The sequence below is a fragment of the Dermacentor silvarum genome, chromosome 4, assembly GCF_013339745.2.
Source record: "Dermacentor silvarum isolate Dsil-2018 chromosome 4, BIME_Dsil_1.4, whole genome shotgun sequence".
Lineage (NCBI taxonomy): Eukaryota > Metazoa > Arthropoda > Arachnida > Ixodida > Ixodidae > Dermacentor > Dermacentor silvarum.
In genome coordinates, this window is record NC_051157.2 from 107,141,474 (window position 1) to 107,168,376 (window position 26,903).

The 26,903-nt window shown below is 45.3% G+C and overlaps 2 protein-coding genes across 3 annotated transcripts in view; one reads left to right on the forward strand and one right to left on the reverse strand.

Moving 5' to 3' along the window:
• LOC119450485 (twinkle mtDNA helicase) overlaps positions 1-2,912 on the forward strand; it is a 35,886-nt gene extending 32,974 nt beyond the window's left edge. Inside the window, exons 14-15 of the mRNA XM_037713946.2 lie at positions 1,563-1,691; positions 2,465-2,912. Coding sequence (XP_037569874.1) covers positions 1,563-1,691; positions 2,465-2,623 — 288 coding nt within the window. The 3' untranslated portion in view covers positions 2,624-2,912. The remainder of the gene's footprint in view (positions 1-1,562; positions 1,692-2,464) is intronic.
• Positions 2,913-2,952: 40 nt separating this feature from the next.
• LOC119450484 (SCY1-like protein 2) lies at positions 2,953-26,783 on the reverse strand. Of its 2 annotated transcripts, none has more exons than XM_037713945.2 (16): positions 26,456-26,783; positions 25,880-26,047; positions 25,464-25,621; positions 23,579-23,723; positions 23,112-23,261; positions 22,462-22,677; positions 22,273-22,392; positions 18,949-19,074; positions 18,011-18,187; positions 14,522-14,644; positions 12,902-13,015; positions 9,072-9,204; positions 5,853-6,072; positions 5,619-5,691; positions 5,423-5,515; positions 2,953-4,118 (listed from the first exon to the last, which is right to left on the reverse strand). In XM_037713945.2, the coding sequence occupies exons 2-16, from the start codon at positions 26,039-26,041 to the stop codon at positions 3,501-3,503; spliced, it is 2,628 nt and encodes an 875-aa protein (XP_037569873.1). In that variant the 5' UTR covers positions 26,042-26,047; positions 26,456-26,783; the 3' UTR covers positions 2,953-3,500. The 2 variants fall into 2 exon arrangements, with proteins under 2 accessions (XP_037569873.1, XP_037569872.1); XM_037713944.2 differs by having other exon boundaries at positions 2,953-4,121.
• Between the last annotated feature and the right edge of the window lie 120 nt (positions 26,784-26,903).

Genomic DNA, 26,903 nt, shown 5'->3' on the forward strand with positions numbered 1-26,903 from the left:
TATCGTCGTATCTCGCATGAAACAACGAGCGCTCGCGGTGTTGCTCGCCCGTTCGGAGAGCGCGGGAGATCTTATCGCGCTGCCGCGCGGCGAGACGCGCGTGCCATGGTGGCCTCGCGGCAAGGCGCTGACGCGCGGCAACTTGGCGCTCGCTGCATGACGCGCGCGTTTTTTGCCGCTAGCGTGGCCGTACCCTCATATACGGAATATCTATGAGCCAAAACCAATTTTAGGGCCACAACGCGTCATGGACACCATCTTTATATAGCAAATACGGATCTCAAGGGCCATACTTTTGCTGGCGGAAACCGAAAATACTGTCACAGTTGTCGCCCCCGGCACTTTGGGCGGCCAATGCCATCGTCAAGCCACCAAGCCAAGCGACATGAAAAGTCAAAATGGCCACTCGGGCCGGCGCGGGGTGGCAGTTCGCAACGTATGATGCGGGAACGGTCCCACAGTTGCGACGCAACAGCGGGGTTACCAAGGCATTGAGTTCTGTGGGAGCTGTGCCGGGACCGGTCGAAAACGACGTAACATACCCGGGAACGTAACAGCGAGGTTCTACTGTAACACTATACGACGCTACGACGCCATCGTGACGCTCGCTCTTCGTTTCCGATGCCTCGCGCTTGTGTGAAACAACACGCGTCCACGCATCCGGTACCTGGTGTGACATTCCGAGGATGAGTGCTTCGACGAAAACGGAAAATGGGTGCGCGTTACAATTGAGGGCGCGTTAAAATCGAGTAAATACGGTAAACGTTTATTATATGCAGGTTCGGCACGAATTTTCGTGCCGAACCTGCATATAACGAAATCCTCTTTATAACGAAGTTTTTCGGGAATTTGTCAATTTCGTTATATCCAGGTTTAACTGTACTTCAGCAACAATCGGCGGCAGAACACCTAACTGTGTGTTCCCTTTCACAGTGAATCACAATGTACTCTTCACAAGTGGAAATATAGGTGACAACTTCAACGTAGCAGTGTTTTGTGAAAGAGCATGTCTGATGGTGCGAGTGAAAGGACTTGTCTCGTTTATTCTCAGATTCAATACATTAGGAGGCGTGGAATTCTGGCCAATGCAGTGCCTTTACTGGCTTTTTCTAATCCTGGTGTGAGGAAACATGGGTGTTTCGTAGGTAGTATTTTCAAGCCCTGCAAGCACCCAAAATTGATGTGCTTACAGTCACCACCATTTGTTTCCCATACTTACTAAATTTGAGAGAGCTGTGGACAGGCTAATTCGTTTTGCCACAAGTACTTATGCCTTCAAATGGGAATTGTCAAAAGACCTGTCCTATACCACAAAATAAGTGTCAGAACTTCGTGTAAACATGTTAATCTGCGATTGGATTTCAGCGTTCACGGAGAGGCACCATGTTTGCACTAGCCGTTGCATAGACCAGGCAGGGGTACAAGGACAATTTTATTTTCTCCTTTCTTTGAGAAAGAGAGATGTGGCTTGGGACATTTGTCCCAAGGTTAAAGTGCTCGCTAAACTTATGGCACACACATCGCGGGCCGTCTCTAAGAGCAATGAAATCTGAACACTCCAGGAAAAGGACTCGGAGGAGCTCAGCACTAGTTCCATCTTTGGTGGTGTAAAGGCGAGCCAAGAGGCAGACAACGTGCTCATCCTCCAGGACCGGAGACTGACCTCCCAGCAGGGACGCAAGCATCTGCAGGTGAGCGTCGTGCTCGTCTGTTTTGGGTGGTGAATTACCCTCTTTGATTCATCATCACCAGCCTAATACGTACCATAAATGGCCACAAAGCAGACTGTGGTTTTCATGGTGATACAGTAAAACCTTGTTAGTTTGACCCTCGTCAGTTCGGAAAAGTGGATAATTCGGACTCGTCCTCTGGTCTCGGCAGGTGTGTGCATTACTTAATGGAATCAAACTCTTGTTAATTCGCGATATTTGCGATAGCCTTCATTAATGACTGCCATGTTGGCTACCTACCACGCTTCCTATCCACAGCTGCGTCTCTGGCTGATAAAATCTGTCAACCCACAAATGCAGCCAGAAAGCAGTCGCAAGCTTTGGAAGTGGCCTTTTAAAGCTGTTGATCATGCCCAAGGAAGTGCACCAATAATTTGACTCATTGCCATGTTACGGTGTCTCACATACTTGGTGCATAAATGAAGCAAAGAGATTTTTTTTTCCTATACAAGATGCTACATGCCTTTGTGTGAAATAAATGTTACTGTGTGCAGCTGTTTTACTCTTTTGATAGTAGCATGTACTTTCAGTGAAACAAATGAGTTCGTTCAAATGTTCAAACAAGTTTGTACAAATGAAATTTCACTGTATCTCAGAGTGGTTACCAACAGTCACTTACTGAATTTGCTACAATTTTCCATTTACAAGGAATCTGGCAGCATACAAGCAAGTCTTTTGTATAGTGTTTCCCTCTGTGCATGTTGCACTTACATACATCTTAACCCGTCTTTCAGGTGACCAAAAACAGATTCGATGGAGACATTGGGTCAGTGCCGCTAGAATTCAACAAGGAGAACCTCACTTTTTCTGAGAGCACATCGCCATTCAAGAATGCTCCAGAAAGAAAAACAAAAAGTGCCTCTTTCCGCACCAGTCTTCCACCACCCAGATGAAAATGTCTTACAACACAGTTAGGGACGTTACACTAAATGCAACTCTTGGGTTGACATTTTGCATCAACTCATGGCTCTGTAATTCACGTTTTGTATTTTACCAACCTGCAGTGAAGACGTAGTCATTATGTACACTTATGTTGCACTGGTCATGTTGCTGCAGCCTGATGTATTTATAAACAAGATGATGAACTGATGTAACTTGTAGATAAGAATGCCACATGCTATGATTATGTTACGGCAATTGTTGTACTTCGGCTTACTGAAGCCAGCACTAATAAATTAAGCTTTATTATACAAAGAAGAAACGAAAAGCATTGTTTGTCGTCTTTCCTTTTTTAATTTACACATCTAAAATTAAAGAACAATAAATTCAGCTGGATAAAACACAGGATCAAGCCTGTAATTCATTTAGAACCCCGTGTGAAATCACATGGTTTGTGCCCGTTGTGCTCACCAAAATGTTTTGACCAACACCACAATGCTGCTGCTGTTGCTCGTGCCTACTGAATGCATGGCAAACAAGTTTCCACTGCATGTCCTGCTTCTTTGTTCTGCACATGGTACACAGACACATGCAGTTGAGTGTCCAAAACTGGTGCTTGGTGGAACTGTGGTGAGGAGGCATAGTACTAAGCAGCACATGAGCAGGTTGCCTTCAAATAGCTGCTGCACACAAACAAGCAATGCTTCAGAGCACTTCACCATCTACAATTGACTTCCATGCTTTACTGGCACTGGCGCAAATGTAGTCCAGATCGCAAACCTTAGAGGACCGTGCACTGCTGCAAGCAATATATCGTAGGCCAACTCGATTTGCGCCTACGATGCCCTAACTGTGTCCCAGAAAGTGCTGGCAGTTCTTTGCCGCGACGACTCAGCTAAGAAGGTCATCCATTTCACTCTTGGACAAGGGCTTGACTGGTGCAGCGAAGGCAGGCATCGAATTTTGCACCGGTGGTTGCGCACCGACAAAGTTGCCAAAGTTGTTTGTGGGCACATTTGTGGGTGCCATTTGGTTGAGCTTGGGTCGCGGTGCACCCATCTGAGGCCCTGATCCCAGACGAGGCAGCAAGTTGTCGAAAGCAGACGTGTTGATCTGTTGTTGTTGTGGCTGCTGCCTATTGAGCGGCTGTGGTGGCGTTGCGAAGCGCGCGGTCATCGGCGATGCTGCTGCCTGCTGGCCGCTCTGGAACCCCCACTGAGGCGTTGCCGGAGACAGACCGGCTGAGGGGAAGTCGCCAGCAGGTGAGGATCCGTAACCGGGAGATGATCCAAAGCCGGGTGAACCCCCAAATGGATTGGATCCAGTTGGGCTCCGGATGTTGAGAGAGGCCAGGTTAGAGCTAATCAGGGTGGACGTCAAGTCCTTCGGTTCGTGTGCTGGTCGTGTAGGGGCGGGCTTAGCAGGAATCAGGGACGGCTGCGACTGTATGCGCTGCTGGAACTCTTGTTCGCGGGCCAGCCTCTGCTTTTCTTCCATGGAGAGAGACTGCTGCTGCGAGAGTAAAAAAAAAAGCAACATGGCAAAGCGTCGATAAGCTTCTTAAAGCTTTAAAATCACAGCCGGATGGAGGCATAAAATCCTCATAAACACTGACTCTAAGTTGTGTTGCACATGCCGTCTTACCACCATAGTGTGCAGCCAGCACATAACATTAAAATAATAACAACCCCACTCCCACTCATAATCCTTCAGTAAAGTTTAATAGTTGCAACTAAAATTAGCTTTAACTATGATTTATTCCAACTGTTTTTGCCAAATGTAGCTGGCCATGCCTACTGCATAAGGTGACATTCTTTTAATATGCCTGCAAGTCCTTAAAATGACCACTAAAATCAATGCGGCCCTCCATGAATGTATCATGGTCATTGGTTTCGGCATTTATTGAAAGTGACTGACTCATTGGTTAATTCCAGAAGCTCAACATCTCAGAGCAACACAGGAACTATGAAAAATGCTATAGTGAATGGCTGCGCGTTTTAATTTGAACCACCTGCAGTTCTTTAACGTAAACCTAAATCTAAGTACACAAGGATTGTTTGCATTCTGCCCGCACTGCAGCAGTTGTGGCGGCGAATCAAGTTGTGCGCAAGGAAGGTGCTACTCTATAACTTGTTTCAAAAGCACAGGAAGCCCGCAAGGTAGAGGAAGGTTCATGAAAGAGGAAACTGACATCCACCCAACTGCAGCATAAAGCTACAAAGGAAACCCATACGGTTTTCTCGGAAAGAAAGCTTACCTTGTAGCTTCGTGCTACAGTCGGGTGGAAGAGAGAGAAACAACTTTATTTAAGACCGTGCTTGGTCATTGTGGGTGGAGCCCCTCTTCCAGGGCCCCACTGGCTATTGCGGCGCGCCGGGCCTGGTCGAGGGTCGAAGAGAATTTTCTCTTTCATAAACTTTTCCTCCACCTTGCGGGCTTCTGCAGAACTTGCCATATTTTGCCATATTCTGTGTTTCCCTGTGCTTCGAAATGTCTATTAATTCAGCCTCGCACTGCGATCTGCTAGCCTCCTGGTTAGCTCAGATGCTAGAGTGACCGCCCGAAAGGGCAGTGAACGCGGGTTCGAACCCAGAACCAAGACGAATTTTTCTTCAACTGCGAAGCTTTCTCTAGCATCGTGCTGCAGTCAGGCGGATGACAACTTTCCCTTTCACTGTGCTTTTTTGTGAAAGCTGTGCGATATCTATGAATCTGGATGCAATCTATGGAATAACATTTCCTATAGAAACTCTTTTCAGATGCAACACCTATCTCGCCCTCCTACAGCTCAAAAAATGGTCATCAAATCATACCTTAGCTTTCTGCGTAGGCGACTTGGTGGCATTGGCATTTGGCGACGATGCTGAGAAATTAGAAATTCCCAGGTCATCGTAGACATTACTAGTCTGGAATAAAAAACACCCAGAACAGTATTTGAAACTGCCACTCACAATGCATCGTCTTACTACAGCTGTCACAACCGTCACCTTATATATTTTTTCTACGTACCGTAGAGTTGGCTTTGTTCGACAGGGTGAGACCAGGAACAATTTCATTGGGATTGGTCATCTCCATTGCGGCACTGTTGGGAAGAAAAAAAAAAGGAAGAAATCTAGCAAACCTAATTCAACGAAATCACTTGCAGTTATTACAGGGTGCCATTGACCTAAACATCAAATTCCTGAATGACAGCTATAAAAGGCAGCAAGGGCCAAGTGGAAAAAAAGTATGGGGCAAACAAACCTTTGTTCCTGCTTGATGGAGTTGAGCTGCTCCAGCTTGGCTTTGTGCTCTGTTTCAACGGCAGCGATCATGTCCTTGACGACGCCCATGATGGCTTGGAACTGGTTGAGCGTCAGCCCATTCTCTATGGTCAGGGGCATCAGGAATGGGATCACTTTGCACGCCATCACGTCCTTGGTGAGCCCCAGCTTCTTGTGGGACATGGCCAGCTTGTAGATGCCTGCAAAGCGCTCCGAGGTTTTGAATTTCTGTGCAGGTTGCATAGGTGCGACAGTAGGGACGCAATTGGCTAGTTCGTATATCTCTATGCAAGTGCCTTATGCACGAAGTACAAACAAAAACAGGACTTGCAACTGCTGTCTTGCCCTTTGCAATTAAACTTACAGTCACTGCAATGCTATGTGCTCATTTGTGTATGTGTAATGTGAAAGTATGTACAGTGGAGTCTCAATGATACGAATCTCACGGGGTCACGAAAAATATTGGTATAAGCCGAAATTCGTATCATCGAAATGCAATTAAAACTTGCCAAATTAAGGGGGGACGCGGGGATCAGATCGTGAGAAAAATCGATTTTTGAAAACCACGCGTTTCGGTATCTGCAACGCCTAATCTACGCTGTATCAGAATGGTTTGGCTGAAAATGCACTAAAAGTGCCCGAAAAAGATTGATTCGTCAGTGCGCAGGGTGAGAAAACAGATTTATATCGCGCAAAATCACCGCAATTCACGGAGACAGATCTCATATTTCCCGCCACCGAGCGCCGCCATCTTGGTTCTCAAAGTTTTGCTGTTCCGCTTCTCAATTCGTCTGTCGTCACCATCTTGTAACAAACGCACAAACACAAAAGAAGCGCGGGTCTGCGATAGGTAGTCACACGGGCCCTCCGATGAAAGCGGGCCTCCGATTGGCTGCCATGCTGAAAGGCGTCTCTCCATTGGTTGCTGCTGTTACAGGGGCAAGATGGCAACCACAGTTGTCTGCTTCGTAAACCACGCCGGCATCTTCACCTGACACGCAGAATTCGGATTACTGAGAGCTCCCAGGTTAGTGATGGATCGTTGCTCGTTGGAGAAGAAATTTTGGACGAAGCACTCTTCGGAATACGGAAGCGCAAGCCTCCTACGGCAAGAAAAATATGGCGATTAGCGGGAGAAGCGGAGGAGCACCCAACTGAATGTGCCCCGCTAACTTGCACCGTGAATTACATGCCACGCTATCTTGCACCGTGTGACTCCGGCAGCGAAACAGACAATTGCCCTGTGCCACTGGCACCGATAACGCAGTCGACGGAAGACGCGCCAACGGAGATTCCCATGCCCCAACGTACGGCCGCGCGAATCAGCCGAGATCGTATCTCGGTAGACATAGCTCGCTGCGACTAGGCAAAGTGGCGCAAGCACAAAGAACGCGACCCGAAGCACAGCAGCCACTCCGTCCGGCCGATGGCACGCGGAAAAGCAGGAAAAACCACAAAAGCGCCACCGCTTCAAACTCTTCGCGCCCAGTTGCGGCCTCCATGCTGTCCGGCGCCGCATCCGCGCCTCCGCACCAAAAGAGAAAGGGAGAAAGCGCGTGCCTGCGCGCTGTTCTCTTTCGCGGCCGTCGGTGGGGCGGCGTTTATTCGTATCAACCGACGCGGGTTGAAAATCGATTCGTAACAACCATTCTCTAGCACGTTGCAAACCAACGGGGCTTGGCCGGGACCACAGAAAAATTCGTATCATCCGGAAATTCGTATTAGCCGTGATCGTATCATCGAGATTCCACTGTATGCTGTCGTGTGTTACTGTTCTTAGTATCAGTATTTGTCTATCTTAGGCCTAAGTCAGTATATTTCACACCTGGCAATTGTTACAACTTTATTGTAAAATTTCTGATTTACGCTTGCCATAATGACAACAATAACTTTACAATGTTTTATTTGCATCCTGTTTAGGGTAATACTTATTGAGAGAATACGGTCATACTAATTGCTTACCAATTCCTCACAGCCTGATTTAAAAAACCTGCTTAACTATGTGGACATACCCGGAGCACTGGCACCCACTTCATGCAATCACCCTAAAACGGCATACAACCTATTGGTCGCCTTTCCACAAATGCTTTACGAGTAAACCTCAAGATTGTTTCCATTTGCCTATGGCATTTGCCTCTAGAATATGTACAGGAGTACTATATTTATCTAGGTGAATTATTCACCAGGGACCCTGATCATGAGAAGGAAATTTACAGAAGAATGAAAATGGGTTGGACTGCATATGGCAAGCATTGCCAAATCCCGAGTGGAAGCTTACCACTGTCATTGAAAATAAAAGTGTACAATCATTACATTCTACCAGTGCTAACAATGTGTGAGCAAACAGCGACAGCCGATATTCTAACCGACATTAAGAGAAAAAAATGGAGCTAGGCAGGCCATGTAATGCGTAGGTCAGATAACCGGTGGACCATTAGAGTTACAGAATGGGGGGTGCCAAGGTACGGGAAGCGCAGCCGAGGACGGCAGAAAACTAGATGGGGGTGACGAAACTAGGAAATTTGCATGCGCAAGTTGGAATCAGCTAGCACAAGAAAGGGTAATAGGTCATCGTCCTGCAGTGGAAGGAGAGACTGATGATGATGATAGCACAGATCATGCTAGCTGACTACAGAGCAGAGGGCCTGCTCACAGCATTTCTACAGAATAAAGCCTGCAAAGTTAATAAACAGACAACATATCGAGTAGGAAAACAAGTTTTGGTATTTTTCAACAATTTTTTTTTATCTTCAAATTTTAAGCCCGCCAAATGTGATATTTGTGCAGAACAGCATGCTATTTTCTGGTTTACTTCGGGTCATGTGCTGCTGCAAAACTTGGCTCCATGCTTAAGCTTTCCATGATCATAGAATAAACTTTGTTTTGAGTTGTGTTCTGCTTGGGGTTTCAATGTCTGCATGAACTAACTAGCTGTGCAGTTTGTGTTGTTAAAAAGGCATCCAAAGATGGCGCCATTAAAATGCCCCGTGAAATTTATTATGTGTGAAATTTGGATCCAAACAAGTCACCGGTCCAATTGGAAGTGTCATTGATACCGGACTCTCTTACCTATGCAACATTCAGTGTAATAATCTGATTTCTCATTCCTGCCGCTTTATTAAAAACAAGTACCCATGTTTGAGAAACATATTGCTGTTCCCTTCAGCACATGAACAAGTAAATGAAAGACAAAGTCTACCCAGTATTCCCATGAGGACCGCAGGTTCTTTGGACCGTATTTCAGGCAGCACGGGAAGGATTTCGTCCAGCACCAACCACTTGTCGAGGTGCTCGAGCAGCTTTCCCAGGCACACCAGACAGTTGACGCGAACCTAAAGACAAGGAAAATGCACTACTGGTTGACAACGTTCTTCTTTTGCAGGCAATTTAGCTCGCTAAATTAGACTGACTTATGAAGGCATTGACTTGTAAAAAAGGAGGCACGACATAATGGTCTTCTGTGCTGCCTTGTACAGTATAGACCGCTTATAACGTAAGTCGCCGGAGTCACGAATATCCGCACTATAAGCGTTACCGCACTGTAACCAAAACAACTATTTTATTGTGATAATGGACACTCCAGGTGCATTTCTGCCATCGCTGTTACCGTGCTCTAAGTTCAATATTCGCTTACTAAATAAATTAACAAGCACGGTGTCACGGCGCACAAGCAAGCATGAACACATCTCACTTGTTGACCGCAGAAACGAACTGTCAAAACGCTCAAGTGACGAAGCGCGGCGAGCAAATTGACCTTCGTGCTATCATGCCTCTCGCTTCAACACGACCTATAAGCCGCGAAAATATGGCGCGCGACGGACTTTCCCCGTCACAGATTGCTTTCAAGAAAGGGCCAAGGCGATCGTATCGCCGAAGTGGATCGTCGCAGATTACGTCCTGCTTCAGTCCACTGAAACCGCTCCGCATTGCTTTGCTGGCAAAAATCCTCTCCTTCTGTTTGCGCCAGTCCCGAACGCAAGTTTCGGATTCTCCGAATGCACATGATGCGGCATGATTTCCGTCCGTTTCCGCACACATGATCACTTTCCTTTTAAATGCGGCATCGTGATGAACTCGGTACTTCATGCTGATAGAGCAGATGCAGAGAACGTGAAGACAGACGGTAGACTGTTGCCTAAGCACGTGTACTGCGGCACATCGAGGAAGCTACGGTAGCTAGGCTTGAGAGTAGCTAGGCTTGATGCACGTGCGAGGCGGCCATTTTGAAATGCGATGGCTATATGGTAACGCAGATTTAGGGTCGTACTCGATTCTAATGCGCACGCAATTTTTGGACCAGTTCTATCGGAAAAAAAGTGCGCGTTAGATTCGAGTAAATACGGTATTTGTGGCTTGAGGGGAGCGTTGCCGTCTAGGTTGACTGCCGAACTTCCAGGCAGCCACACTGTAACCAGTATTTCGTGTCCCGCAACTGCACTATAAGCGATACGCGTATGCATAGAGTGCTATGGGAAAATTAACAGGAGTCTGAAAAGACCATATTATATCCGGTCCTGCACTATAAGCGGTCTATACTGTATTTACCATGGCAGCTTACAATATAGCTGCACCACACCTTAGAGCATTCACCATATGCAAGTGTAATGAACACAAACACCGACTTCCAAATAAGGTTACCAGAAAAACCCGCATATAATACGAGAATTTTTTCGAATTATTAAAGTTTCAAATTTACACCCTGTACTATATGCGGATCAAAACGAAAATTTCAGCCAGAAATCGGGCTCAAACTTCTGGTTTTGTCACTGCTGCAAGGCTATCATCATCCTAATCATCCTCTAGCATACAGGAGGCGCTATCAAGAGATGGCGTGGGTTTGGCCACCGCAACGTGCTGACATGCAAGCAGCTATCAGGAAATCGCATTCGTTCTATGCAGTGAAGCAGCAAATTGTCAGTACCGCAAAACTAGTACCTGGCTGCCTTCAAAAGCAAGGTGACTTTAGCTGCATCGGCAACTGTGCCGCCAGGAAGTAGTTTGGCGTACCATACGCTCGTATACCACACATATTAAGTAGAATAATGTTCATACATTCTGGAAAACACACGCGAGAAAAACGTACGAACCAAAAAAATGTACGATCCGAAATGACTAAAAATGACAGACTCAACTGTAGTTGACATCTATGTAATGTGAAGCGTTGTGCGAATCATTACGCACGAGGTACGAGAGGGCGTCGAGCTGGTGGGGCTTCAGTGGCCCAAGACACATTATGTTGTTTTGCTATTGCGCAGTGCTTTAAGACGGCAATGGGAAGCTGAAACGAAATCGAGCTGGCCTAAACATGACGCTCACATCGTGCCGCCTGCAGCAGGGAACGGCGGCGCGTTTGGATTATCGCCTACTAAAAGCGTGCAGTACGCTACCAACGCTATAACTCGGTACCCCTCGTACGCCCCATGCGCTATAAAACAGATAGGTGAAGATGCTTATCGCAATAGGTTTGGCGGCGATAGCTGTGAATGCAACGTGCGACGACCCGGGAGGAGATATGCTCGTAGCGGAATAAGAAACTGAGTGCGCGCCGGCGTTTTCACCTGAGACGGGCGGGCGAGTATTGCATGGGAGCTGATGCAGCGGGCGGCTACTGTTCTCAAGAACAGTAGCCGCCCACCGCATCGGCTCCCATGCAATACTCGCCCTAGCGCCTTATCTTGTTTATATGGCATCTAGCGGCCGGAAAACGTATACGATCGCTGTCTGCAGCAGGGAATGGCGGCGCGTTTAGGTTATTGCCTATTGAAAGCGTGCAATACGCTACCAACAGCACGCCACGCGCTGTGAAACAATGAGGCAAAGCTTATCGCAATAGGGTTGGCGGCGATAGCTGTGAATGCAGCGTGCGACGACCCGGGAGGAGATTTACTGGTGCCGTAATAAGAGCTAGTGTGCGCACCTGCGTTTTCTCATGAGACAGGCGGGTGAGTATTGTGGTAAAGCTGTCGCGACACGCAGTTATGTACTGTTCTCTATAATGCGTGCCTTGCGCATTTTCTTGTTTCATGGCATCTAGCGGCCAGAAAACGTACCATACGATTGCAGTTTGGCAAGGTACTGAACGTTGGCCCCAAAAAATTTTGTTTTCTGGGAACGTATGAACTGGTAAAAAGATAAGCGTAACTCTATTGGGTCATTTTTTGTGTTCTCAATTATGAAGGTCGGCGCCGGGAAATCGTACGTAATGGGATCGCATCAACGAGGCTCTACTGTATACGGGTATTATACTCATATTATACGCGGATGAAACTTTTTTTTGGAATAAAGCATGTGTGCTGTGTGAATTTTCGCACATAAGTTTTGCAATCATCATAGACGGGTTCTGCCGGAATTTCTCCTAGGTGATAAAGGTGCAGCCTGACTTGACGTGTTTGCAAGCAACAAAAATAAGGGAACCAAGGAGGCTCCATTATTTGTCTGTTATAACCACACGAAGTCAATAGACAATGAAGCCAAAGACAGCAAATAAGGATATTGGCTGTTCTTTTAAATTGAAATGTAGAACTAATGAGGAACAAATGAAAATGGATGAAAAGACAAAATGGTGATGGCTGACACCCCCAGGGCTAGATTTTTTTACCCATACAGAAATCATTATTCTGTACATCGTCTTCCTGACATGCTCCTGTTTATAATTAACACCAGTTCTTATGCCACTAAACAAAAGCCTAAGAGAGTCAACGGGAAGGCAGATGCCAGTGCAACATCACATGCGCAATGCAGATGTGGGTTCAGCTCACCCACCAGCAGCAAGTTTTCTTTTCGTCCTACTTTCACATCCCTGTTCCTTATTATTCCCACAATTTTGTTAAGAGAACAGTAGATTTCCTACATGCTTTCCTTGGCTTTATTGTCTGTTGACTTCATGTGGTGGGTGGGTTTATGACAGGTCATGTCAGCACAGTTTAAAACCAGCAAGCAGTGACCGTCTTCATGTTGTTGTAGAACACACATGTACCCCAAGGTCACGTACATGGCAAGTTGCGTAAAATTCGAAAGCAGCCGTCTTACGGAGAGGAAACTGGTCTGAAGGCACAGCCTCTTAATCCTTGGCAACAGAGCATTCTTCATTGATGGGTAGTCGATCAGATGGGCAAAGTCCGGGATGATGTTGAGGCACAGTTCCTGAACAAGGTGACAAAGTGTATGTAGGGGGGGGGGGGGGTAATTATTAGTAACTGTCAATATCATTAAGTTTAGAGACATACGAGGGGGTACCCAAAAGTAACCAGAATTACTTTTTAAAAGCTATGTATTTATTTTTTAGAAGACAACCTTATCACCTTCAAAGTACTCTTCATTACACTTAATACATTTGCCCAATCTGCGATTCCATTCTTCGAAACATTTTTCAAACTGGTCTGTTTTGATGGCTGATAGCTCCTTTCTCGTTTTTTCCTTCGCCTCTTCTACGTCATGAAATCGCAGTCCTTTATGTTCTTTATTCAAGGAAACAAATAAAAGTCGCACAGAGCGAGGTCAGGTGAGTAAGGGGCGCAGGGCAAGGGAGTCATGCTATTTTGGGCCAAAAACTGGCGCACTGAGATGGTTGCATGAGCTGGTGCATTGTTGTGGTGGAAGAACTAGTCCCCCGACTTCCACAAACCAGGCCTTTTTTGTTCGCACGCTGTTACGCAATCGCTTTAGTACTTCTAAAGAAAAAGCGCAAATAGCACGACTCCCTTGCCCCACACCCCTTACTTACCTGACCTCGCTCCGTGCTACTTGTTTTTGTTTCCTTGAATGAAGAAGAACATGAAATGACTACGATTTCACGACGTAGGAGAAGCGAAGGAAAAAAAGAGAAAGGGAGCTATCAGCCATCAAAACCAGACGAGTTTGAAAAATGTTTCGAAGAATGGGATCGCAGATTGGGCAAATGTAGTAAGTGTAATGGAGAGTACTTTGAAGGTGATAACATTGTTTTGTAAAAAATAAATAAATACATAGCTTTTTAAAAATAATTCTGGTTACTTTTGAGTACCCCCTCGTAACTACACATAAAGAAATAAAAAGAATAAAGACGCTGGCAACTGCAAGTGGAAGGGATGCAATGCCTACTTGACCTTTATGATGGAAGGAACGGAAAGGAAAGAAAGAAGAAAAAGATGCACCACAAAGGCTATGACAAAGAAAGTGTGGCAGTGGGAACAGAAAAAACAACTGCCACAGGCCACACTGTCAATTTCACTGATTCCACCATTTAATGCAGGCAGTCAAATGCAGGCAGTCTGTCCAGCAATGCACAGAATATCCCATGACGTGCCCTCAAAAAGCTCAATAATAATAAAAATATGTTCCTCTTCTTTTTGCTGCCACCGTCAAATCTTGCATCTTCATGTCATTTGCGTGGGATGTATACTACTCAAATTTCATGCCATATGATATAGCAGTTCTGATGTTTAAAAATTTGAAAACAGTTGGATCAGAAGCTTCAGGATGTAACCTGCATGTTATTGAACTTTAGATGGGAAAGAACATATGGTGACTATATTTTTCACTGCCATAGACATTCTCTTACTGACTGTAGCAATAGAGACATGGCTTCATGAACATTTTGCTGGCAAAATTTGAACATTTAACACCATGTTTTAATTGCCTTGTAGGGTCCTCCTCTATCTTTCACCCTACCTGGATTTGTTGGGCATCTGATTCGAGTGAGCCATAAATCATTGGCAGAACGTGGTTTTTGATGTCCTCAGGAGGGCACTTGGTCAAAAGCAGCTCCATCTTTTGCATGAAAATCAGCAGTATCTGCAAGAAAGCGCAAAGAAAGGGGCTTTTTTTTTTTTTTTCTTGCAACGAAAAGTTGATGTCAGCAATGTTACTAATAGTGGTGAAAATGTAGCTTACTTTTCGCTGAAAGAAAAAAAGAAATACCATTATATGCTCAATTTTCTGTATATATGGACAGAAAATTTACAGCTGATGCCCACTTAATTTAATTAGCCTCAAGCACGTTTCTTGCACTATAGTAGAAGAAAATGATGAAACTGTAACTGGACGTCTGGAGGCTGGAGCTTAGCTTGTGACAAAATTCACCAGTTCGCAAAAGCAGCATTAATCAACTACTTCTGTTAAATAAATTCCATCAGAACCATAAAGACATCAAATTTAAGATGTGAACTAATTTCATAGGTTTCCAAATCAAGCACACTAACTAGTTTTCAGCCTTGCAAATAACTTGCCATAGGCCACAGCAAAGTGTGAGGCACACTTCAAAATTTCCTAACCTGTGTGTGAGCAAGCCTCACGGAAACGTCATGACATCAGTTGTTGCAGTGTCATCTTCTACACAGTGTTTGGCGATTACCTTAAACACAATGACAGTGTAGCTATTCATGGTGCTACTCTCATCATCAGAAACATCTTGAGTTTCGTTATTACTGTCAACTTCTTCTCATTTGACCCTGACGGTTCAAATGGTCCAATGCTAGGCAGACTTGTGCAAAGTACAGAAAAAAAGTAACTGATTGCAATTAAAATTCCTGCATTCAGGAATGTAACTGATTACTGTTAAATGATTACTGATTACAATTACTGCCCCACAAAAGTAACTGAGGAATTACTCAATGATAATCAATTACTTCTACGTTACTTTCCTCCAAGCTTTTATTACCATTGCATAGATACAGTAAACCAGAATGAGCTGTCCTGGCACTTTCAGTATGTCCTCTGCAGCCCTTCATACATTGATTATCTACACAAACAGTTGCTTATAAAAAAATTCGCCAGTCATCGTCCCTTGTTTTGTTCAGCAACAAAGAAAACTTGTATGAGGAGGAAGAAGAAAGGTAAGACAGGGGGGATAGCCAGTTTGATCGATGTGCACTCCGGGGAAAGGGTGGTGTTGTACTGTGTAAATATCTTGCACACAATATTGTGGTTGCTCAGTATCTCGGTAATGGGACCACATTCCTCGAATGTCAAAGTGGGACGAGGGGGGGGAGGGGAGTTGAGGTAGAAACGAGACTCGAAATTTATTCCAAGTTTTGTTTATGTGAAGCTAGCCAGTTTTCAAGCTACCATGGAATCTTGTTGATATGATTCTGCAGGATACATTTTTTGGGATAATACTGTTTTTTTTCTTATATACATACCATTTATTTTTATTATATACGATTTTGTTCAGATAATACAATTTTTGAATGGTACATTTTATTTACCAGTTCCCGTGAAGATCGTATCAACGAGATTCCAATGAAATCAGTAAATTTGCATTTCCGTTTAGGTATTATTCCGCGTACTTCCAATGCCACATGCATGACAAGCAAGACAACATTAAGACAGTGGGGTCAGTGCACTTTGGCTTGGCTACAGATCGTTAGCCAACGCATCGAGAGAGAGAGAGAGAAAAAGAGTAAAGGAAAGACAGGGATGTTAACAACAGATTATCTCCGGTTGGCTACCCTTTGTATGAGCCATAAGGGGTCGTGTGTTCTAGGAGGGGTGTGATCTCACAACGGTTTGGAAAGGGAACCAGTTTCCCTGCTTTCACGTGACTGATCAGAATCATGCTTTCATCAGCAAGAGCACCATTCTGAACTAATCTCGTGAGGCCAGGCGAATTGTTTTATTTCAGAACCTTTTATACATCGCAGATGCTCGTGCCTCACTTCTTCCCGTGTTTTGCTTGGCTGCTTGCCTCTCGAGTTTTTTTGAAGGTGTGCCCACCACACTCGAGACGTTAAACAGCTCATTCGACTACACAGAGCAGGCAATTTGGGACAACTCAGGGCCTGGAGTGGCTAAAGCAGGACAAAACACCGTCCCACACAGGCAGCTACGTGGCACAATCTTGGGCGTTATACTGTAGTTTTTGCCAAATTCAGGTTCTCAAAACTGTGTTGCCTATTATAGGTTGTCATGCATTAAATTAACTGGTTGCATGTAATTCATTACTGAAACAAAGTAACTGAATTACAGTGAGTGTTACCGAGTCAACAAAGTAATCATTAAACTATAAAAATTTCAAGAAATGTAACTGATTACAACGATTAATTACACATAATTTGTTATGCAGAAGTCTGATGCTGGGACATGACCTTGAACCATTTAAATTTGCTTACCTAAAGGTACCTGAAATCCCCATTCCTTTAAGGTGGGACAAGATGGCTTCATGAAAGATGTTCCAAGAGGCAAGTTAGTGAGTCACTATGGCTAGTGAGGCTCATCTATGGTTATATTATGTAAAGATTCTTTCCTTCGATTCCATTCAAGAATACTGACAACAACAAAGGTTTGGTGTCATGCCAAACAATGAGGAATGGCCGAAAGAATGAAAAAAAGAACTTGCATAATACGACCCTTGGAATGGTCTGGCGGAAGCGTGGCAGGCTAAGCTTAAAAAGTATGGGCACCTTTTTGTTGAATATGATCGTACTAACCATGGTGGATCTAACAGAAGTCAACTGTATCAGAGTCAAGTCACACATGACTGATATTATTATAATAATTTATAACTCTGAGTGTCTTAGTCTTGTGACTAAGACACTCAAGTTCATGCGAGCAGCTGAGAGATGTGCAAAAAATGGCACCCTAAGATTTTTTTTATATCAAGAAGCCATTCATTGTGGTGGTGGCAATAAGGACGTCTAAAGGGAACACCAATGGCAAATATTAAGTATAGTTACAATGATGACTTAGAGCTTAACACTATGTGAGAACACAGTTCCTGCTCCCGTGATATAACATGTCCTCTTTGTAACTGGTAAACTGGTCAATGACTGATGATAGGTATCACACTCAATGATAATACAAGCCACTAACGGTAAAAATTTACTAGTACTATTTCTTCATATCACGATGTCAGCCCTATTTGCAGGAGCGTGGCACTTTCTCTCCTTAGGCTGCCGACTCGAAGCAGACAGTAGCATCCCAGAAAAACATGGCCTCCTTTCAGTTGCAATCTTCTTTTGCAACTAAATCCTCTCTCGACATAAACAAGTTGAGGCAAGGTTGCTTGAGAGCTAACCCAACATTCTCGGTTGATCCAACGTTTGCTTGTAGTGTTCCTTTAAACTCGAGCACAGCTTCTTAAAGGCAAGACAAGAAAGGTATGCATTACCTTCAAGAGAACAACTAAGGCACCACAGCACTGTGAATGCTCTGCCTGCATACCTGCACGGGTTCTCTCAGCCTAAATATCGGGATCAGGTCCGGCAGGATGATGGAGCAGAACTCTTCCTTGCTGGCTTGCTCAGCAATGAGCAGCACGCTGGGTAGAACAAATGGCACCATGTCCGAGTTGGCGTACTCTTTCACCAGGCAGGGCAGGACACGGTGCAGGGCCACCCGCTGAAATGCAGCCGCAACAAAGTGAGCATGGGACCACAACAGCATGGGCTGCACTGCGCATCTCGTATGCCCTTTCAGTAGGTTTCTGGCCTATGTATTTGCTGATCTTCGCGTTTTTTTCTTTCCTTTATCTTGCTGTTCTTATAACTCAGTGATTTCTGTGCTTGCTGCATTTGTTTACTCACCCACCCTCATCTAAAGCCCCTCCAACAGGAGTGTAAAAAACAACAACAAAAAAACAAGAAATAGACATAATATGACATTTTCCTGTGTATGGTTCTAGCACATTTTGCTGTGTATGGTTCTAGCAGCTGCTGTCTTGGGTACATGACCAGGTATGCTGTGTTTTCAATGTGTTTTTGAGTTGGCTCAAAACTGCTCATGCCTTTGATGCTCCAAACTCAATTCAACTAGAGGGCGACACCAGAAATGTTCTGTTGGGGGGAGGGCAGAGCACAGTTTACTATATTTGATAAGGGTGTAGGTGGGAGCTTAGTTACCGAGTTGGGGGAAGGAGTAAAACATTGGGGGGTAGCCAATTCCCCTCTCCCTTGCCCCCTGAATTCAACAGAACTAACTTGGTCTCTTTCCATTTGTTTCAGCTTGTGCACAACATGTTACACTAGTCTGACAATCAGCAGCTACACTGCAACGTGCCAAGCTATCAGAATCTAGAGGCTAGGCAAAGTATCTCAGTCACTAGACTGATTACTTTGCTTAACATGATCCTAAAAGCTAAAGCAGCAGCTCTGTCCGTGTACCTTGGGCATTTGGGCCAGCACTTGGGGCAGCCCCTTGTAGACATGAGACTTCTGCAGGTTGTCCCACTGGTAGAGGGAGTCCAGGTACTGGAGCGTCTTGACACCCACATCCTCCAGGAACTTTAGCTATGGACAGACGGCACATCATCAACACGTAGCACACTTGCTAGAGAATTGACTAAAACAGCTTGGCACTGGCTATAGGCAATCATGGCCTTGAGACACCTTAACCAGCAGTAAAATGATGCACAAGTATACACAAGACACGAAGCTGGATGTTCAACTGATTCCTTACTTCCCAGCAAACACGATGGAATTCGCAAAGTGTGCACGACTCAGCTGCAGAAGCCCCGTAGATATGGAGTCTACACCTGGCATGATTTATGTTCTTTGAAAATTAGTGGCTATAGCGTTGTGCTGCTGAACTCGAGGCCACAGGTTCGATCCTGGCTGCGATGGCAGCACTTCGACGGGGGATTACAGGGGCTCTGAAACACTTTTTATCGAAGTGGAGAAACACATTTGAAGTGAACATAGGCTTTGCCGCAAGAAGTACTTGAATGCGTTCAGCAGAAGTGGAGTTATTGCCAATCAAACACAGCCTCCGCTGTGCTCCCGTTCCTTCTTCAATGCCTTGCACTGCGAAGGCTACGGTGGAGTGGGGCGTGGCCACAAAGCTCTGCCTTCTAAATTGCACCGTGGCGCGCAGTTCAAATTTCAGTTTGGATGTTAACGTAGACACCACGACTTCCGATTTTGGTGCCTGCGACGCGCTAAACGTAAACCAAACGCGCTTGTCCTCAGTGATCCGCAGTGCACTTAGCCAGTGGACTCGTGGTTGCACCCCGCGGCGGCCACGGTGTCTACGCTGTGCAGCCGACTGCAGCTACCAATAGCAGTACCAATAGACCGATCCCACCGACCGATTTGCGCATGCGCCGGTTTTCCGGAAGTAGCACTGCCACCATCTTGGTTGTAGTCAACTGGTCTACCACACCACCGCAGTACAGCCACTGTAACCGCAGTCCGCGCTCGTTGAGTACTGTGCACGAGCTTCCCAGACATCTCTGCGACTCCACCACCGAGAAACATTCATGTATTTTAAGAAATTACATCGGCACTTCATTGCAGCATGCGAGGCGAACGTTGAAAAGTGCCTGCTGATCTTTCATTTCGGTTGTTACCCGCTGATTACGTGTTGAGTATCGTATTTCTTCGAGCTTTGTATGTATAGTACATGCTGATGTACGCGGTCTTTTTGCGTTACTATTTTTGCACACGTGCATCTCGGTGACTACAACGTTATGTTTGCTTAGCGCCGGACATAATAGGATTTGTATACCTGTTGGAGAAACTATCGTGCCTTAATGATACTTACCTACAGGGGTTTCGCGCACGACTTGCAGACTTTGGTAACAGCGATATCTAGATGTTTTTGGTTAAGCTAGGCGGCGTTTTTAACGTAAAAACGCCGATAGCTAATCATCGCCAAGTCATCGATAGCCAATCAATAGCTAATCGATAATCAATAAATATTCAATAAATTCCGGAAAATGCTGGGGATGACTTGGTAGTTCTTAGCCTAGCCCAAATACGTGGCCAATAATTTGCGATAGTCAATCCATAGCTAATCGATTCTAGATCAATAATCAGTATATTTCGGGAAATGCTGTCGATGACTTGGTAGGGCTTACCCTAATCCAAATACTTGGCCAATACCTTGCGATAGCCAGTCAATAGCTAATCTATAATAGATCAAAATTCAATAAATTCTGGAAAATGCTGGGCATGACTTGGTAGTGCTTAGCCTAGCCCAAATACGTGGCCAATACCTTGCTACAGCCAATCAATAGCTAATCGATAATCGATCAATATTCAATAAATTCTGGAATATGCTGGGGATGACTTCGTAATTCTTAGCCTAGCCCAAATACGTGGCCAATACCTTGTGATAGCCAATCGATTGCCAATCAATAGGTAATCGATAATTGATCAATTATCAATAAATTTCGGAAAATGCTGGGGATCACTTGGTAGTGCTTAGCCTAGCCCAAATACATGGTCGATAGCTTGCGATAGGTATTCGATAGCCAATCAATAGCTAATCGATAGTCGACAAATCCATAAATTCCGGGAAATTCAAGTTTACGGGCGTTTTCACATTTTGCCCCCATCGAAATGCGGCCGCTCTTCATCCCCGTGTTTCTTCTCGCGCTGTGTATTACCAGTACCACCTATTAATCCGTTGGATCCACGTCTCTCGAATCTTTCGCTCTTTAGAAAACACGTAGAATCCGAAGCATTTGTCCCTTGTGTGGTGGTTGTAGCACTCAGGAACGCAGCAGGTCAATACTCCCATCACACGATGGCTCTACACGAACCATAAAAATTGACAAAAAGCGTCCGGAAACAGGACGCACAGGCACTCCGGGCGGCTGGAGCGTCCGGATGACTACAAGTACCAGCATGCACCGCGGCAGCAGTGGCGTCGTGAAACTGGCCGGTGGGATCGGTCTATTATTACGAAACAAAGCGGCCAGAAGAGAGTGAGGAGCAGGCTTCTGTTTGAAAAGAGAGTGTTTGAGAGAAAGGTGACTTCGCACTCCACTTGCGAGCTCCACGCACCGCGTACGACAGCAAAACTTGGCTGAGATGCTCACAGCAGCGTCTGCTACCAGCAAACTATGTTATTTCACCAAGCCCGAGGGGTGGTTCAGGGCCCCTTTAAATGTAAAGACGCTCAATCTCAACGCCAAAATTGCTCTTTACCTAATTCCCTGGCTTTTTCCAGTTTCCTCGAACTACTAGAACATTTCCGAGGCAGAAAATGGCAAGCTCTAAGAAGCGCTCTGCACTGAGCTGCGACAATATCAAATTTCTTTTGTTTCATACTAGGCTAAAAAGAAAAAGAGAGAAGATAATGAAGGGGCACGCTGCCCTGACCATCATGTTTGTACTTGCACTTTCCTGCTGGGAAACTCTGTGCACGTGACTGACATGTGGTCCATTAAATAATCTAGATTTGCCTAGAACAGACCTTCGAAGAGAATCTAACCTGACAAATTTTATGAACTGTCCATTTCATTTAATCATTTTTCCTGACATGGTTCATTTTGTGACAGTGTCACTGACAATTCCAAAGATCTTTTGGGAACCTAAAATTTTCCGTAAAATTCTATGTTTTCCCTGTTTGCTAGAGACTCTGGAAGAAGTTGGGGAAGGAATGGGCAGACAGAATGGAAAAGTACAAGGAACTCATTCAAAGCAGCAACAGTAGATAACGGAGCACAAATGATAAAAGAAGCTGAAAGCAGGGTCACTCACTTTAGAGAACTGATGCGCATCTGGCCTAATGTCTGGTGTCACGCTCAGGAGCATTCTAACGTGCTCCTTAGCATCTTCGGGCAGACCACTCAATCTTCCCGATGACAGATGCTTCAAGTGCTGCGGGGAACAAGATACCAAGGCCTTTTTTCAGCACACAAGGCCACACCTTTCGTAGAATGGGCTCACCTTGTTTATACACTGCTTCAGCGAGGCTACGCTGTTGTTGGCATCGTACAGAGTACCGCCCTTGTTGTAGACGGCATATACAAGAATGCCCAGGCTGAACATATCGCTTGCAGTGTCATTGGAGTCTGCCAAGATGCATTCGGGGGCCAGGTAGTTCAAGTTTGGTTGGGCGATGGGCGGTAGGTCCGGCTCCAGGTTCAGGCTTCGGTACGTCGGCTGCATGTGTAGTAATGGCACAGCAAGAAGCCATCTATATTGCCCTGCTCTGTTTTGTGGGTGTTTATGCTCAACCACGGTTTTCCCGTCTCAGAAGCGCAGACGGGAAAGTCAGTGAAACATACATCATTTGATGCACAGTACATGTGATCTATTGTTTCAGATAAGCACACTGTTTTGCACATAACCAACGACTTCAAAACGGGACAGAAGACACACAACAGATTGCACTATGTGTCTCCATCCCGCTTTGAAGCCACTCTTGGTTTTGTGCAAATTAGACAGTTTATTCGAAACAAATGTATGGCCAACTGGCTTCCAATTGCACCTTTCAAGTGTAGCCCTTTAGCAACGTGGCCTGCATACTTGTCTGCCCTCTCAGAGCTTAAAACAACGTGTGTCCCAATGTGAGTAGGCTTTCATAAAAAGCACACCTGTGGATCCTGTGGATTGTTGGCACCTATGCTGAAGTCAAATCCAGCAATCTTCCAAGCACCTTTCTTATTAACCACTATCGACTGCGGGCAGAGGTTACGATGAAGGCGCTTCACATCATTGTGGAGAAAGGCCAAGCCTTCGGACACCTGAAAGGAGAAGAAATTGACAATGAATAAGCAGCAACTAGGTGTGTAACATATTTCAAGAAATGTTGAATAAATTGAGAGACAATCACACAATCTCTAAGAAAAGCACTTATCTGAATCAGATACCTATGTTCTGTCTCAAACTACATATAGCAAAACTTGCACACAATTGACAGCGTTAACGGCGCATATAAATGTACCTTCGAAAATGCAAATTAGTGCAAATACGTCTTTAGAGATCAAAACAGTTTACTTAACTAAGCACGTTTGTGAGTGCAGCAGTGTTTATGAACGAGAGTTGCTTGTGTTAAACGTACCTGTAAGAACCCATACTTGATTTCGACATCAAACAATTGATAATCCTTGAGCTCAGGAGGAGGTGGAACAGGCATGTTCTCAGTTTCGCCAAGTATGTTGGCTAAGCTACAAAATGCTGGTTCTGTCGCAAACGCCAGGCTTTCTCTGCACACATACAGAAGAGAGGCAACCAATTTAGACAGTTCAGTTTCACATAACATTTCCGAACCCGATTTGCGGCAAACATTGCTGAATACTTTGAAGCTTCGTGTTCTAATATATCAAAGGGAATACACAAGAGTCATGCATGCACATCTGAGCAAACCAGAAAAAGGTTAACTTAGCCATTTGCGGGATGGCCCTGAAGAACCTTTCCTTGAAACCCGAGCAACATGCTGGATTTATTGCGATGCCTTTCAAGAAATATACTCCTGAACAAAAATTTTTAAAATGAACTTGTATGAATGGAGATATTATAGAGTATAATGTCTGCTTTCCCCATTCCTCCTCAACTAATTCTCACTTCCTCTCAACTGGGGCGGTGCCAATAGTAGTACCCTGCCTATTGCTCCTTCCTTTTTCCTTCTTTTTGTGGTGCGCTTATGGTAGGCCTTTGACATTTTGACCGACAAAGATGCCCGAGAGAGATAAAAGAGCAGTGACAGGACGGGTGGGAGACATTAACAGTTACCGCTAACCCAATTGCTAGAAGATCTGGAGGGATGACTATTGATGCATGCATGAGCTTTTGCTCCGGAGTATCTCACGATCGTGGATGCCAGCCCAATGGCTGGCATCTACAATCAGACGCCTGTAAACAAAGTGCTCCAAAATCCTTCTTAATAAGGTCACTTCGTTGTAAAGGTCGCGCACCTTACTGCTCACAATAGAGAAGGCTAAGCACATATGTTCAATAAACGAAAACCTCATCTAACATGAATTCAAGAGAGCCTTAATTCGTGAAATAACTCACTAATTTCTTTGTGCACAATTCATCTGGCAGAATGTGGAATTGCGGACAAGCTTATTGCATCGAGGTTCACAGCGTGCTCAGTGGCAAAACGCAATAGCTACGCAGAATAAAGCTGCAGATCATCGAATGCTGCTATGGCCTCCCTCAGCGTCAAAATTCATGGTTTGTTTACAGGATCTTCATCACTGTTGCCTGCGTAGACATTCACATTCTTTCCAACATGGATGGCTTTGAAGACGTCATCGGCAGTCAGTTACGATTATATCATCACGTCGCCATTAAATGTGATGTATTCGTCAGCCTACAGTGCACCCACTGATGCACTACGAGCAGCGTACGAGTTGAGCAATTCCTGAAACTGTGCAGCAGGAGTACTTGTAACATCGGCAGGCTCGTCAAGTGCATAGCTAGTGCTGCCGTTAATGCTAGCGAAGAGTGCACCTTGGTGATGTCTGCGGAGAGTAGTGGCAGAACTGCTATGTGGCGTTCGTTGTAAAGAACCAAATCAGCCGCCAGGGACACCAAATTCCTTAGTTGTACAGGCAAATTCGTTGTAAAGGCATGCACAATACATATAAAACATAGGAATTCAGCTGGGACATAATCAACCTTTTGTAATACAGGTCATTTCACTGTAGAGGCGTTCAACTGTATATGCTGATATGCATGTCTATGATGTCATAGGCAGGTAGAGGGGGCCTATAAATCCACAGGAAAGAGCGAGCAATCTTTTATGCGAGTTGCCACATGCGGTGAAATAATGTTTTGTTCTCATGTTCATGCAGCACTTTCTGCAGACTGGGAATGTCTTCGTCACATGTTCAAAAAGTGTTTTGGTGCCCTTTAAAGAGACTGGCTCTATAGTAGGACACTGTAGTTAAATGTCATTTGATTGATACAAAGTGTAGTGCTGAATCAGTACGAACTGTTACCTTGATTCTTCCATCGGATGCTGAACGGTGAGAATGCTGGGATGACGGAGCCGTGTTAGTTGCGCCACGCCTTGCTTCAGAAGTTCCATTACTTGTTCCCTGTCCCTTCTCGAGTAGCGGTCAAGCTGCTTCTTCTCGAGGACAAACACAGCTGCCTCCTGTTAATAAACAATCAGCGTTACAAAGCCTTTGACATAAAAGGTCAACGTATGCAATGCTTAAAGTTGAGTAAAACATTACAAAGTACCATCCTGGCAAGACAACTGCCTTCTGCATATATTGCCTCTTTACTAAATGATTGAGCACATGGGTGTTACACTTCTGGTTTTTCTTCTGTTCTGGTTCTACTGATCAGAAGACCTATGTGATACAATGTGTTTTAGCAATCTCAGACATAATGGACAACAAGTCAGTACCTCCTTGGTGCTTCGCTTTGTGGCCTGAAATATCTTCCAGAGGAGACCGGGACCAGCGCTTCCCACATGTTTGATGATTTCGTATTCTCGTGTGACCGGGTTGCCTGGCAGAACGGTGCTCAGGTTCGAAACTGTGGTCCTTAGTCGGTTGAACACCTCCATCCTGGGCTGTGATCACATGGAAAACGAGGATATCATTTCACACAGTATAATCCAGCACCAAGAAATGCTCGATAAATAACAAAATCGAGGCAATCGACAGTCCCGCACTGACAAGCTAGTTTCCGTCTATTTTGACAACAAGGAAAACGAAGTTTATAACGCTTTGAATTTTTGTTCTCAAACCAGTCCGCACACAAACGACTCGTCCATGCTGTGCGTGTGGTGGTCTTGCGGCATGTGTGTTGGCATACAGTGTGCGACACGTGCGCGAAGCTTTTCGTCCGTTTATTTGCAATAACAGTGCCGGTAAGTGTGGGCGATGGGGTGTTTGCAGCGGTTTAGCGAATGGCTGTGCAACACCGGTTCATGCGTCTGCGCTCGCGAGATGAATCATCGCGATCGACGTATGCTTACTAGTTTCTCCGCAGAGCGCTAACCTTGTTAAGCGCTATCTACGCCGGGTCGGCCGCATCGTTTTGGGGTTGAAGAATACGGATCGCAGCAGCTGCTGTAGTTGCCGGAATGCACAGTCGGGGCGTCTACCAAAATGATCTGCAGACAGCACAGCTGACGACGACCGTACCACGAGCCACAGTTCGCAGCACCGCAATGTCCCGACGTTCGCTCATGAGGGAGCTTGCCCAGCTCAGGCCCAGCGAGCATGAGCTAGAGAGTCAACGCTGCAGTTCAGAAAGATTTGGGCAAGACATTGCCCAAATGCACACACACACACGCACACCGGGATCGCAGACAGGAAACTACGTAGGCTACGTCACTACGGCTATGGCATAACAGCATATAACAGCAAGGCAGCTGCTGTGCGCCTTCGGTGCCTTCGGCCTAGGTGCCGCTGTGAGCGGCG

Excerpts from the sequence above, each read along its gene's own strand:
- LOC119450484 (XM_037713944.2), bottom strand. The coding sequence starts at position 26,041 with ATGGAGGTGTTCAACCGACTAAGGACCACAGTTTCGAACCTGAGCACC. Across the intron at positions 9,205-12,901 it reads TTCAGACCAGTTTCCTCTCC|GTTCGCGTCAACTGTCTGGT; the intron begins GTAAGACGGCTG and ends CCTTGTCTTTAG. Across the intron at positions 6,073-9,071 it reads GGTCCTCATGGGAATACTGG|GCATCTACAAGCTGGCCATG; the intron begins GTAGACTTTGTC and ends AGCGCTTTGCAG.